The sequence below is a fragment of the Sinocyclocheilus rhinocerous genome, unplaced genomic scaffold, assembly GCF_001515625.1.
Source record: "Sinocyclocheilus rhinocerous isolate Xijiao unplaced genomic scaffold, SAMN03320098_v1.1 scaffold239, whole genome shotgun sequence".
Classification (NCBI taxonomy): domain Eukaryota; kingdom Metazoa; phylum Chordata; class Actinopteri; order Cypriniformes; family Cyprinidae; genus Sinocyclocheilus; species Sinocyclocheilus rhinocerous.
In genome coordinates this window covers 441054-455621 of record NW_015653198.1, presented here as the reverse complement: position 1 = coordinate 455621, position 14568 = coordinate 441054, and the positions used below count along the sequence as shown (strand labels likewise).

The following is a 14568-nucleotide window of genomic DNA, read 5'->3' as shown; positions in this document are numbered from 1 at the left end:
TCTACCTAATATAATCACACATGTCTTGTGGAGCGCTTTCAGAGTATGCATTTATTTGTCATTTGAACTGTTTGGAAACGGAGCGTAAATGTGGAAGTTCTTCAGACTTCTTATCCTGTTGCGCCCTCTATAGGACCAGCGACTAGTCGACGTCAAGCTTAAAGCATCCTGGCAGAGCATTGAAGTCGACTAGTCCATTAGTCGGTGCAACCCCTAATAAGTAGGGCAGGTAATTAGGGACAACAGGTGCGACAACTGAACCAATAAACAGATAACAAGATGGGCGGGGTCAGACAATCGACAGGAGAAAGCACATGACACCAAACAAACACGACACAAGCCATGTGCTTACACCAACACACAGTGTCCTTTGGTGGCCATCCTGGGCACACCAGCTGAAGACTGTGACATTAACTGTATGATAAGCTCTTCGTGATGCTTTTCATTATTATCCAAATGTCCAAATTTTTAACTGGTAGTGTAAATAATATTTAATATGTATTGCTATTACTCTTGCTATTATTGTATTTCCTTTTATTTCATTTATTTCAGCACACAAATTCAGTCACTGATCTCAGTAGTAATCATCACAGATCATCAGTGGTGTAGAGTTTTCATTGCTCAGATACCCCAAACTAACAAATGGATAGAGTTTCTCATTAAAAGACTGATTAGTGTAAGAATACATAAGAGACATAGCCTCCACATCATAAAAAGAGACAAGACCCTTATCATAATCCACAAACACACCGACCCTCTGAGGATTCACACTCAGAGGAAGAGAGACATGTGGAGACTTACGAGCCCAACACTCCCCATCTCTCAGACTTACAGTCCAGTATCCAATCATAGGACTCACAACGGTCAAGCCCATCCTGTTAACAGATTCTCTGGCCACTCCTAAATCCCACTCAGTTTGCCCCTTCACCTGAACCTCATAGTAAAAACACCCTGAGGAGAATCCATCCTTCCCAAGAACACCAAGATAATCATTAAATCTGTCTTTTTTTCCATCCACTCCTTCCAGTCGTGTCTTTCCATCTCTCACTTGTTTCCCATCACGGGACACGATGAGACGTGGATGAGCCGTATCAGCATCCAGAATCACATCCCCTGCTGAAAAATATAGAAACATCTGCTTTACAGATGAGTATAATAAAATACATGCAATGTTTAATTTTTTTAATAGGAATTATGGTAACTTTACAACAAGATAAACAGGAATAAAAAAATACATCAATAATTGTAAATAAATGTAATGTTTAATGTTCTAATTGTTCTGATCATGTTTTTGCTGTTTTATTTTATGTGCTTGAGTTTTCTCTGTGTGTCATTTTGTTGCCTGTTGATTTGTTTGTCTTGCTTTTCTTTTATTAAACATTTATAAATTTAAATATATAGTTTTCTCTTATGGCACTAAAACTGCATTTGATCATTTAGGATTTGAATCATTTGATTGCATTTATACAGTGCATTATACAAAACTCCCAAACACATAAAATGTTTGACATAATAATGAATTTGGGAAAATAGAATTATTAAATTAAATTATTAATTATTAAAATAAATAATTATGTTATTAAACAGGAGTAATTTTTACTCACCTGTGTGTGTTCTTAAATGTGTGATCTCTAAAAACATAAAGTACGAAGTTATAACGGCTTCATAACAGAATTCATCTTTAAATCAATAATGAGATCAATAATTTTAATCACCACTTGATCCAAAAAAATCCAAGAAGACTTTACAGCGTTTATATATCTTATAATTAAATCTAACGAATTGTACACATATGAATACACAGCATATTAATTAATTAATTAATTAATTCATTCATTCATTCATTCATTCATTCATTCCAACAATTCAAAATTAATAAATGAATATATTAATGAAGCCATATAAACAAATTCACCTTGTAATATAATCATCTTCTGATTTTGTAAACGTTGATCACATTCTAAAGACAATTCAGAAAAAGATGAATTTTTTTTTTTATAACTCTAACAAAGAACAAGCCATGTACAGCATGTTATGTACATCTGCTAACTGAATAAATATACAATATACAAACAAATGCTGACCAGGACCCAAGATACACAAAAGTAATACACAGAGTCTGTTAAAGGGGTCATATGATGCTGCTAAAAAGAACAGTATTTTGTGTATTTGGTGTAATGAAATGTGTTTATGCGGTTTAAAGTTAAAAAAACACATTATTTTCCACATACTGTACATTATTGTTTCTCCTCTATGCCCCGCCTTTTTGAAACGCGTCGATTTTTACAAAGCTCATCGGTCTGAAAAAGAAATCATTCTAATATGCTGATTTATTATTAGAATTATCAACAGTTGTGCAGCCAAATATTTTTAAGTTACGCCTTCTTTCTTTGCGTGAACGTTTGGGCGGCGTTATGCAAATCTTCTCACATCGTGACGTAGACATGTGGGGTGTGTTAGAACGAGCCGTTTTAGGTAGGAGTGGTTGACTCTTAACTTTTATAAAGAATATCTCTTTGGATTTGAGACTTTAGTCTTTGCAACTTTACAGATCTTCTTTATGCACCAAGAGCTTGTAACACTCCAAAGAGAAAGGAAAAATTGAAATCGCATCATATGACCCCTTTAAGAGACTGACTTTAAATGAATAATAAATTAATAACTTAATAAAGAAAAAATTCTTCATGTTTTATTCTCCTTTTCTCAAATTTCATAATGAAACATGAGAAAACAGCACTAAATATATAGGCTATATACAACTGGGGGGTATTACAAAAAGCAGATTATGTGACATACACGGGTATGTTTAAGGGTAAGTAAGCAGATAAACTCAGTTTTCGGTTCCAAAAACCGGAGGCACCTTTAAGGGTATGCAAGTAGCCATAGCAATCTGAACATAACCTGCTCCGGAGTACTTTGGTTTTCATCTGTTACTACATGGTTTTTTATCGTTTGATTTACTTGCACACCTTCTATTCATTTCGATTGGTTTAGTCTGTCTATTTAAGATCTGTGTTTCATTTAATTCATGGTTAGTTCTCGTTGCACTTTACCCAGCTGTTTTGTTCCTGTTTCTGAAGTGCTGAAGCACTGATCGACTTCAAAATTGAGTGTGTCATGCTTGTTTACCTGTGCACCGAGCCTGTTTTGTCACCTAGCACTGTATTATTGATGTCTGTGTTCCCACCCTGCCTCCCACTCCCATCGCCTCTGCCTGTTCCGCTCACTGTCTCGCATCAGCACTGCGTCTCCTCTCAAGCAATCTGTCCAGCACATCATGGATCCGCCTTGAGCTGGTTAGTCCGTCAGCTCAGCCCTAGAGTGTCGGCCACATAGCTCTGCCCAGAACCTCTGTACCCTTCGCGCCACCTTGGCCTGTCGACCTGACGACTCCTCGCTCCCTCAGCTCCACCTGGACCATCGTTCCTTCAGCTCCACTGGGCTTCCTCGTTCCTCCTGCTCTGCCTTGGTCAGTCGTCACTCTGCCTGCACAACTGACTTCCTGGCCTTCATCTACACTTCATCCCTTCGGCTCTGATGGGCTCCTCCTTTCCTCCAGATCCACGTCAGTCCTCCAGTGCCCTGGTTTCACTTCAGCTGCTTGTCACCATGGCTCCCCCTTGGACTCCACTGCCGTTGGCTGTGTCTCAGTCAATTGTCACCCTAATTCCTGCAGCCATGCCTCACCATGGCTCCTTCCTCCCTCAACTCCAGTGTGGGTCAATGTCCTGGTCATCCTGCTAGGGGTTCCACCCAGGCCACTCCCAACTTTATCTCTCCCTTGACCCTGCCTGTCCCGTGTTCTTGCTTGGCATCCCCCACCTAAGCCCCCTCCTGTCCTCCTCTGTTGGACTGTTATTTATTTTTTTGTGGATGTTAAGGTATAAGGTCGCCTTCTTGAAACGAGGGATAATGTCAGGGTTCATCTGTGTTTGTTTTGATTTTGCACATGTTTTAGCTCAGTTTCAGTACAATTCTGCTTAGGGCACCCATTTGGCCAGCAGTGGCCCTAGTCATATGTGATAACCGTGGGACTAGCATTCCTCGAGTAAGCAAGTTTTGGGCATCCCAGTCCGGTCATGAGAGGCTCTCCTCACTATCCCAGGCCAATTAAAGTCCCGCTGTATCGTTAATTTTAGGGGTGGATTCTGACTTAGAGGCATTCAATCATAATCCTACAGATGGTAGCTTCGCACCAGTGACTCCTCAGCCAAACATATGCACCAAATATCTGAAAATGCGGTTCTTCAGTCAACCCAGGTCACGTTCCCTATTAGTGAGTGAACAATCCAACACTTGGTGATTTCTGCTTTAAAATGAAAGGAAGAGCCAACATCGAAGGATCAAAAAGTGACGTTGCTATGAACACTTGGCTGCCACAAGCCAGTTATCCCTGTCGTAACTTTTCCTGCTTAAAACCCCAAAAGCCAGAAGGATCGTGAGGACGATCCTTTATTCATACTGAAATCAACTGAGAGCTCAGCGTATACGTGATGGTAAGCTAACCTTGCTTTCTGGAATACATCTATAGGCCTACATCTGTTCAACCAAGGCAACCAGCCAACAAGTGTCTAGCATACATAAACTCATTTTATATTGTTTAAAACTGCCATCATGGATTAAACACAAACATTAATTTGAGATGTGGTGGAGTTAACATTGTTCATGACATTGTTCGTGAAAACTATTCACAGGCGATCTAATTTAATTACATAAACTATATAAAATAACAAGAAAACAAGAATTTACCTCTGTTTTTTTTAACAAACACAGTTATCAGTATTCCAGCATTCACACTGAGCACAACAGCTACTGAAATCAGGATGACGGATGTCCTCCAAAAATTAAACATATTACCTGCAAAAAAAAACACATAATTAAGCACACTGTGTAAATCAAACATTTTAAAATATATAATCATTATATATAATTAAAATATATAATGATCAATTTTTAATTGTACATACATACTGTTAATACAAAACTATTGTAAATCTAATGCTGCTGTGCTTTTAACTTAATGGCCTAAGCGGAAAATCGTTTTTTTTTTTTACTGAATCAAAAATACCACGAGAACATGACAAACAAGTACAGGAACAAAAATGTCAGTACTTACTTGAGGTGATAATCTGTGTATCCAGCATGTGATGTCTCAGTTTGACTCTGCAGTGAATCTTGTCACTGTGATGTATAGTGATAGTGTGTTTCACACTGAATCCGTCTGTGTTTCTGTGTGTGTCTGTAGTTTCTGAACTCAAACTGACTCCTTCACTGTTCAGCCACTCAAGAACAGGCTCAGGATACCAACCTTCAGATTCACACTGTAGACGAAGCCCTCCTGAATCATCAAATCCATCTACAGTGATCACTGGAGGACTTCCTGCAACAGCTACAGATGAAGAACATTGACTGAGTGAATCATAAAACAGCAACATGTACACTAAATTAATCAAGACTAAACTCATTAAATTATAGTTTTCATTGGTTTACTCACCCTCAACTCTGACCATAACAGTGGCATCAACAGACCAGGATTTGGACTGAATTAAACACTTATAAATTCCTTCATCAGAGACTTGGACTGATGCGAGTTTGAGTGATGCGTTTCCTCTCTGTAGTTCTTGATGAATCAGTTTTGTTCTCCCTCTGTAGGACTGACTCTGATTTGTGTTTCTGTCTTCATTATCCTCATAGAGATGCACTACTGAGTCTTTCAGATCAGATCTAAACCACTCCACTCTCATGTCCACAACACTGATGTTGGGTTTGACTGAACAGGGCAGAATCACATCTTCACCAACCACAGCAAATACTGGATCTGCAGGACCCACTACTTCATACTGCTCTGTTACAAGAAAAAGAGAATAAGTCTAACAGGTTTTGAGTCTTCACTACATTATGTGAACTGAGGTGTCCTCATTTATTTACTCTCCAAACCTTCCATTCCTTTTACAAAAGAAGATATTTTGTATAATGTTCATACATCACTGAGTGGCAACCTCCAAAAGGACAAACAAATCATAAGAGCAGTACACTTAGATGTGTCAATTCAGGTTTAATGTTGAAACTGAAACGACACAACTTTATCTTTCTCGTCTCACTGATCATAACATATCATGTTTGACTTAAGGGCTACAGTGAAACGATAATGATGACCTAGTTTTGGTCTGTTCCTTCCAAATAAGCTATAGTCAGATGGTATATCGTTTTTTTTTTTTGTGTCAGGCCCTGGTAACTAACTATATGCTGGTCGTTATGCTTCTTTGCTATTTTAGAGTAAAAGATGACAATGTATGGTTATTCATTTTTGGGTGAGCTCTGTCTTTAAATGTGTGTGTAACATGTGTGACGGTCCATGAGTTTTAAAGATAAGTTAAAATACATTTCAAAATTCTTGTCTTTTTCTAAATTTTACTTCATCTCTAGTTTACTTCATGGATATTTTCTGTCTCTACAGTTTTTACAAGATAACTTATTGATCAATATTTCATGTTGATGTATTTGTTTATTTGGTAAGCAATGTGTAATAAGTGGGAAAATGTACAGAATTAACCCCATTTAGCCAGACGATGACCAGCTTAGTGTACATTATTCCTTGTGTAATTATGTCTTCCTCCCACGTAAACACATAAAGACACGCTTCATCTCTTTAAAAAGAATAAATCATTACCTGATCTTGAATCCCTAATTCCAATAATAACCAGCAGCGTCAAAAAAATGAACTTCATGTCTGAGAAAAACGGATGCTAAAAGAAAAATATGAAAAGAGAAAACATGCATTATAATCAGAAACTCACAGAATGGTGTTAACATGCAAGTGTTTTGCCTCAGAATACTTGCTTACACACACCAAATACATTTCATACACATCTACAATCACTTTCTGTTTCAGAAAAACTGCTTAAACCAGTAGAAATGGCAAACGTTGTGATGCACGATGTCCTGAGTCACATGAGGCCCTGAGGCACATGATGTTCTGTTAACACATGGCTTAACAGAGGGCGAAGATGGCAGGCCAAGATAAAATGCCTTGGACAATGGGAAGGTGTGGGAAGAGGAAGTGGATCATCTAGCAAAGGAGGAGCTGAAATTATCTTATATACAACTGAATATTCCACTTTGTAAAGAAGACGTTAAGGCTATAATTACGGCTATAAAAGGCAAATGGCAAGTACAATGGAATGAGGAGGAAAGAGGAAGACATCTTTATCAGATTCAAAATAAAATTGGTGGTGAAAGAGAAAGTTGAGGCAGTAGAAGAGAAGACACAATCATTACCAGACTTCGCCTTGGGCATACAGCTCTTAATTATTCCCTGTATAGAATGAACAAACATGAGTCTGGGAATTGCAGTCTATGTGGATTAGCGGAAACTGTAGAGCATGTATTAATATATTGCACTGCTTATCAAAATGAAAGGATAATTCTGGTGGAAGAGTTCAAAGAAATGGGGATAGGAAATATTACACTTAAAAACTGTTGAATAATGACTTGGAAAGTTATAGAGTATATAAAGCATTAATGAAATATTTAAGAAAGGTGCATCTGTTTAAGAGGATTTAGAATCCAATTTATTATTAGTGGTATTTTCCTTAATTGTTTTTTTTTTTCACAGCTAAGTCTTTCTTCCTGTTCCATCAATGAACCACACTCCAGCTCAGTAGATGGCGGGAATGCACCTTTTGTTTGTTTGCCAACCGCCATAAAAAGCCAGAAGAAGTAGAAGAAGGTGTGGGAAGTTAACCCCTGCATGTTTCAAGATGCTTTGAATGCTTTGAGGTAGAAAGAAAAATTCAGGGACTTCTTGGAAATGCATGGACATTGTTTGAAAGTTTGCTGGATGATTACAAAGAAAAGAGAGAACAGATGACTGACTGAACCAAACAAGTATGGTTTCTTTTTATATTCTTATGGTGGGTTTGCCAATTTCATTACTTTTAAGTGCTGAAAGAAATCTTTCCGAACTGCACACACTGGCAACTGGTCTGCAAAATGCAGGTTTGACTGGACTCAAGGATTCTTAAAGGTCTGAGTGCATATGGACTGATGGACTGTGAAACTGAGTGCATACTGTAAGTTAAATTGTGAACCCATTGTTCATGTGAACCAAAATTAATTAATTATGAAATTGGTGGTTTACACCCCAAGGTATCGGAGGTGTCAAGGAATGACCTGAATTTTATTACATTTTTGAATTATGTAACTTTTTGTTGAATTGTTGAAATGTTTTTGTTATGTTAAATGAGCTCCAGAACTGGAATTGGAATTGAATCTGTGCATTGAATCTTTTTTCCTTTTCAAAAATGACTAAGAGTTTATATGAATTAAGTCTTGCTGTTTGTGTGTTGATAGTTCCCCCATACAAGTCAAGTCAAGTCACCTTTATTTATATAGTGCTTTTAACAATACAGATTGTGTCAATGCAACTGTACAGCATTAATTAGGAAAATAGTGTGTCAATAATGCAAAATGACAATAGTAAACACTCATTTTTCAGTTAAAGGCAGTTCATCATTGAATTCAGTGATGTCATCATCCAGCTCAGTTTAAATGGTGTCTGTGCAATCAAGTACATACATATGCATGCATACATGTTAAGAAAAGTATTTCTATTCCTCTAAATGTACGAATCCTTTGTAGGGTTTACTGACTAAAAGACTGAAGAAATTTAGCAGGTTATAATCACCTGCTTGGCACCCCAAATTAATTGTGTCAATCCATTACAATAAAACAATTTTATTGAAATTCCTCGGTCATGTGGTTTGTTCTGACGCCATTCAATTAGACTATGAGAAGACCCAAGCTTTCAACAACTTTCCTGTGCATTCAAATCTGAAATCCCTTCAATGTTTCTTGGGAAAGGCTGACATCACAGGTTTGCACCTAATTTTTCACAAATAGCCAAACCCCTCACTGCCCTGAAATAAAAAGGAGCAAGGTTTAAATGGACTTCTGAATGTCAGATTGCTTTTGACACCCTTAAGGAGCATTTGTTGAGCTTAGGACATCCTAATTTCGACTTACCAATTGTGGTTAACATTGATGCTAGTGATATTGGCCTTGGAGCTGTATTTGTCCAGTAGAGAGGCCTAGGCACAGAATACAGAAAAAGAAAGTACAATACAGTTCCAGATGCCCTTTCCCTTGCTCCAGCGGACCAACCTCACTCGTCAACCTGTGCCATAGTATTAATATCCACCAAAGGGAGAGATCTGTCTTTCCTGTTACTGACAATGGAGTATGGAAAGTCCAACAAGAGGATGCAGAAGTGCAAGAAGTGTATCTATCTATTCTGGATGATGGAAAGAATATAGTCAACTCCTCTATTACTCTGGCCTTTATTGAGGACAAAGTCTATCGTATATTCCAGCTACCACAACGTACCATCTACCAGGTGTGGATACTCAACTTCTTATGTGCAAGGCTTTTGAGTTTCTTTCATGATGACCCGCTCTCAGGTCATCTAGGTAGATGCAAACCTTTCAGAAGGTTGCAATCTCTTGCTTACTGGCCTAATATAAGTTTGGATGTCAAGAAGTATGTCCGGAATTGTTCCGTTTTTCAGCTCAACAAACCAAAGGGTAAGAAACTAGCTGGGAAGTTACAGCAAACCCTACTGGTAACAAAATCCTGGGAAATGCTTTGTGTTGATATAATGGGATCTTTTCCCCGGAGTTCCTAGCTAAATTCTTATCTACTGGTCTTTATTGACTATTTCTCCAGATGGGTGGAACTTTTTCCATTGCAGACAGCTACAGCTCTGTCTATCTCACAAATCCTGGTCATAGAAATAATCATTCATTGGGGAGTCCTAAACTACATTCTGTCTGACCAAGCACTGCTATTTGTGTCAGAAATCTTTGCAGAGACCAGTAGCATGGGCGTAGAATACGCCGGGCGTGCAGGCGAAGTGTCCCCCCACTTTTAATAAAAGCTAAATTCGTCCCCCGCACTTTTTTTGGGCAAGTGTGTTAACGTAGAGGTTTTTAGGGGCCAGTGTGAAAAAAATCTTGATTTCAATTCAAAGAGAAAAGATAGTCTATGAAGAGGATTTTATTCATAACCAAAATGAGAAGATCTGAATATTACGAAAATATAGGAAAAATATTACAAATGTAATTAATAATGCAAATTATTGGTAATTGTCCAGCAGGGTATTTGATTTCTTAGCCAATTAAAAGTAAGAGATGAGAAAAAAAACTCGTCGATTAGACCAAAAAAAAAGGTATTATTACATTTGACATAACCAAAATGAGAAGATCTGAATATTACGAAAATATAGGAAAAATATTACAAATGTAATTAATAATGCAAATGGCTACGCCCCTGCCTGTAGGGCTTAGAACTTGACCCAACAGTTTACCACAGCCTACCACCCCAAACAAATGTCCCCGAAAGGATTTCTGTCCCCCTCACTTCTGAAATGATGGCTACGCCCCTGCCTGTAGGGCTTAGAACTTGACCCAAAAGTTTACCACAGCCTACCACCCCAAACAAATGTCCCCGAAAGGATTAATAAGACACTGTCAAATGGTGGCTTCTTATGTAGGGACCCAACACAACCACTGGGACCAGCATCTTCATAAATTCCATCTACTGGTGTCCACTCAGAGATGCCTTGGAGCCTGGTATTAGAACCACAAACCATTCCTCCTAACTCACCAGTATGTAATAACCTTGCTCAACTCCATGAAATGAAAGAACGTGTCACAAACATTTTGGGCAAAACTCCCACAGCAAAGGAGTTATGATAAGAAGTGATGCAATCTTGAATTCAAAAACAGTGATTGGGTTTGGTTGCGTTCTCACCTTCTTTCTCCAGCAGAAAAGAAGTTCTCATTCAAACTTGCACCAAGTGGCAAGGTCCTTATAGGATTGTATGGCAAATCTGTCCTTTGAATTACCAGGTTGTAATGGAAGAAACAGGAGAGGGTCTGTGTACTATACACATATCTCATCTAAAACCCTATTATCCCACAGCAAAAAATCATTCCTTGGATTTTCAGACTTTAGCAACAAGCCTATTACCAAATTTATTTATTTTTTTTACAAGAAGAAGGACAGAAAGGCAATTTTTGTCTTGGGTTTCTAGATCCATTTTGACTTGCCAATAGCCACTGTTCAAATCTAGAAGCGTGAAAATGACAGTGCTTTCTAGGGATTCCAGAATTTCCTGAATTGTTAGTAAGGGATAGGCCTCACTGTAAGTAACAGTATTTAATTTTCTGTAATCAACCCAGAACACTAACCTCCTGACTTTTTTGGAATCAGAACTATTGGTGAGGCCCAAGAGGATGGCTCTATTACCCCTTACGGAACACAAAAATAACCTGGTCGTGTCCCACAGCCTTCTCACAGTGCATTATCACATTATATTTGTGGGGAATTAAACTTGACTTGACTACTTTTTTTATGGCTTTCCATGTTCTCTGTATTGGACTTTGTCTGCCTATTTTTTTTCTATTTTAATGCACTTTTAAAGTGTGAATCACGGTAAGCATAATTTGTACATATGAATTGACCCTGTGCTGTCCCACAGGTTTTGTGTCTTCACCTCAACATCTGAACTGAGGCGTCATTTATTTACCCTCCAATAATATATGATTTTCTGTTTACAACAGGAAATATTTCGTATCATCTTCATACATTACTGGACAGTTACAAGTGGCTGTCAACCTCCAAAAGGACAAAAAAAAAGTTGTTGTACAATGTGTACAGTTACACATTGTGTTTGACTTCATGGCAACATAACAATGACCCACTCTTCTTTCTCTACATTGGACGTGATCTCTTGTGATAAACTGGCAACAGAAACAACACAAGAGACACACTTGTCCTAAGAAACGTTTTTCCTCATTCCACACATTTACATGTAAAACAGGTTTTAAGGTTTGCACTTAACTATTATTGCATAGCTTTCTGGAAAAAAAAACTGATTGGTCTATTGAAGAACTGATCAGCTGTAAATATCTAATATATCTCTTTATCCAAGCATCATTATATAACAGACCGCTCATCCTGAAAGCTTATAGTTTTCTACATACAGTACGTGTAATGTTCTGCAGTTCTATATCAATATCATAATGACTTGTTTATTTGGTGAGTAGACATGTAATAAGTGGGATAATGTACAATGAGCCTGTCATTTCAAAATAACTGTACAAATAACTTACTGTACATTATTCCTTGCATAATTATCAAATCTTCATCCCTATTTCTTTTACACATAAACACACATTTAATCTCTTTAAAAAGAGCTCTTCAAAAGGAATAAATCATTACCTGATCTTAAATCTGTAATTCCATTAATAATCAGCAGCGTCAAACAAATGAACTTCATCTCTAAATGACAAGAGATGACAAGAAAAATATGAAAAGAGAAAGCATGTATTATCATCAGAATCTCACAAAATAATGAGTTAACATTTGTGTGAGTCAACATGTGTTTCGCCTCAGAATACTTACACTTACCAAATACATTTCATATACACACAGTACAATCATTTTATGTTATAGGAAAACTTTTAAACTGGCAGAAATGCACAACATAAACTATCACACATGCACAAACAGATACAGATATCTGTACATCTAAATTCAGGCAATCGGCTGCTAGAAATTAATTTACTGACATTTTTTCCATTTTTTAAAATCCTGTTTCACAATTGTCTGGAGTGTCTGAATACATTCTGCTGATATGAGAATTCATAAGAAGATTGTAAAGTTATCATTACTGGCTTAGTATTTCTTTTTTGTGTGTGTCACTTAACCTAAATGATGACTCAAATAAGTAACAATTTTTGACTCAAATTGTTGATAACTCAAAATGTGACATTTTCACTTTTGAACCTTATTATATGAAAATTGCAATAGTAATGTTTTTACTGTGTATTTATTGAGCACGAGTAAAAAATTACAAATGGACATTAAGAAAAAATAATATATTCATTGTTTTTGATGATTTGGGGATTGTATCCAGTTTATATTCTAGGATTTAAAAACGATACACTCTAAAATGATCATAAATGAGCTCAATTATGAATGTGGGAAATTAAACAGAGCTCATTTAAATCTCCTGCTTTCAGATCTGTAATATTTTAATAGCAATAACTGCAATTTTACTTACCTTTTTTCGCACTTGCACTGTAATTAACTCATTTTCCTTCGTATGATTAAACAGTGTTTGTTAATTTGATATTTTGTGAAATATTTCACTGTCATTACCCAGGAAAAGACATACAGAAACACACTGTCACACTATATGGGATAAGTTTTCACATGGGCAACTGTTGTTTACTGACACAGACTGAAAAATACTTTAATTTTAAATATGCAATACTATCTAAAGCACAGGCTCTATATACAAATCCTGATTATTGCAGTTACGCATTTGTTTTATGGTAAATCCATAGGTTCACATACATTTCCTGCAGTTGTATTGTTTGAACATACATCAGTGTGGTTTTATTGTGTTCATGTGTTTTCTCAACAGCTGTAAAAAAAAAATGTGATGATACTGAGTTTTTTTGTTTGGAAGAGAGAATAACAAAAAATAATTCTAATTCAAGAAGGTTCTGAAGTTTAGTTTGAAACCAACTTATTCAAAACTTAACCGTTAGCCCCTTCAGTCCTTTAGAATTTATTTTATAAACACAAAAAATTGTATACTTTATATTTACACCTAAAGTTTGAGAAAACAGACTTCTGTTGTTATGACGCAGCTATCTTTATTCCAGCAGTCACACTGAGCACAACAGCAACTGAAATCAGGACTGATGTCCTCCAAAAACTAAACCTTTTACCTACAAAACATAGTAAAGACTCACATATTGAACGCATATAAAAATATTTATATATGAAGGTGCCGAATGAAAGATGTTACAGTACTGCATTTACATCAGGCTTTAAAGGATTTGCCACTGACGATTCAAACGCGAGTTTTGAGCAGTGTAGAGTAGCGCTTGTTGTTTGTCATTTCTCCGATCACAAATGCAGACATGGTTTTGTTCACGCGGCGTGATGAAACGTGTGCTGCATTATTTTGCTCATTGCGCCCTCCTGTGGCCTCGGGAGACAAGCCAAAAGATTCCTTGAGACCTATTTAATCTGCATATAAAATATTAAAAATTAGATATTTGTTTAATTTTAATTTTGTGTTTGATTGTTAAAACAAAAAATATTTGTTGTTTGTCTCAATAAATTGGGTTAATTTAAAAATACAGTGGTTACATTTTTAAAAAAATTCTATTGCTCTTTGTTTTAAAAAAGGTTTGCGGTGACAGTGGAACGAGGCATGTCAAACACTCTGGAGACCACTCTGTATGATGTATCACTGGCCAGACAGAAGATAAACACTAGGGTCTGGATTGTGGCACCCCATCCGTGTCGTCGTTCACTTCTCAGAAGATCCAGCAGCACTGTCAGGGCCTCCCTGCTCAGCCCAAAACCATTAAAAACCTGTCCAGCGCTGGCACATTCAGCTTTATCCTGCAGTACAGGGGTCTGGTCTGATTTAGGGAAAGAAGGAAAAGAGAAACTGTTTAGAGCTATGACAAAGTAATTAGTAGA

The 14568-nt window shown here is 37.0% G+C and overlaps 1 protein-coding gene across 1 annotated transcript; it reads right to left on the bottom strand.

Annotated features, from left to right (window-relative positions):
• Window positions 1-574: 574 nt before the first annotated feature.
• LOC107715627 (butyrophilin subfamily 1 member A1-like) lies at window positions 575-12340 on the bottom strand. Its single transcript, XM_016521783.1, has 7 exons — window positions 12283-12340; window positions 5495-5845; window positions 5117-5389; window positions 4750-4857; window positions 1916-1960; window positions 1605-1631; window positions 575-1116 (listed from the first exon to the last, which is right to left on the bottom strand). The coding sequence occupies exons 1-7, from the start codon at window positions 12338-12340 to the stop codon at window positions 575-577; spliced, it is 1404 nt and encodes a 467-aa protein (XP_016377269.1).
• Window positions 12341-14568: the final 2228 nt, after the last annotated feature.

Excerpts from the sequence above, each read along its gene's own strand:
- LOC107715627 (XM_016521783.1), bottom strand. The coding sequence starts at position 12,340 with ATGAAGTTCATTTGTTTGACGCTGCTGATTATTAATGGAATTACAGAT. Across the intron at positions 1,632-1,915 it reads GAAGATGATTATATTACAAG|AGATCACACATTTAAGAACA; the intron begins GTGAATTTGTTT and ends TTATGTTTTTAG. Across the intron at positions 1,117-1,604 it reads ACATTTAAGAACACACACAG|CAGGGGATGTGATTCTGGAT; the intron begins GTGAGTAAAAAT and ends TATATTTTTCAG.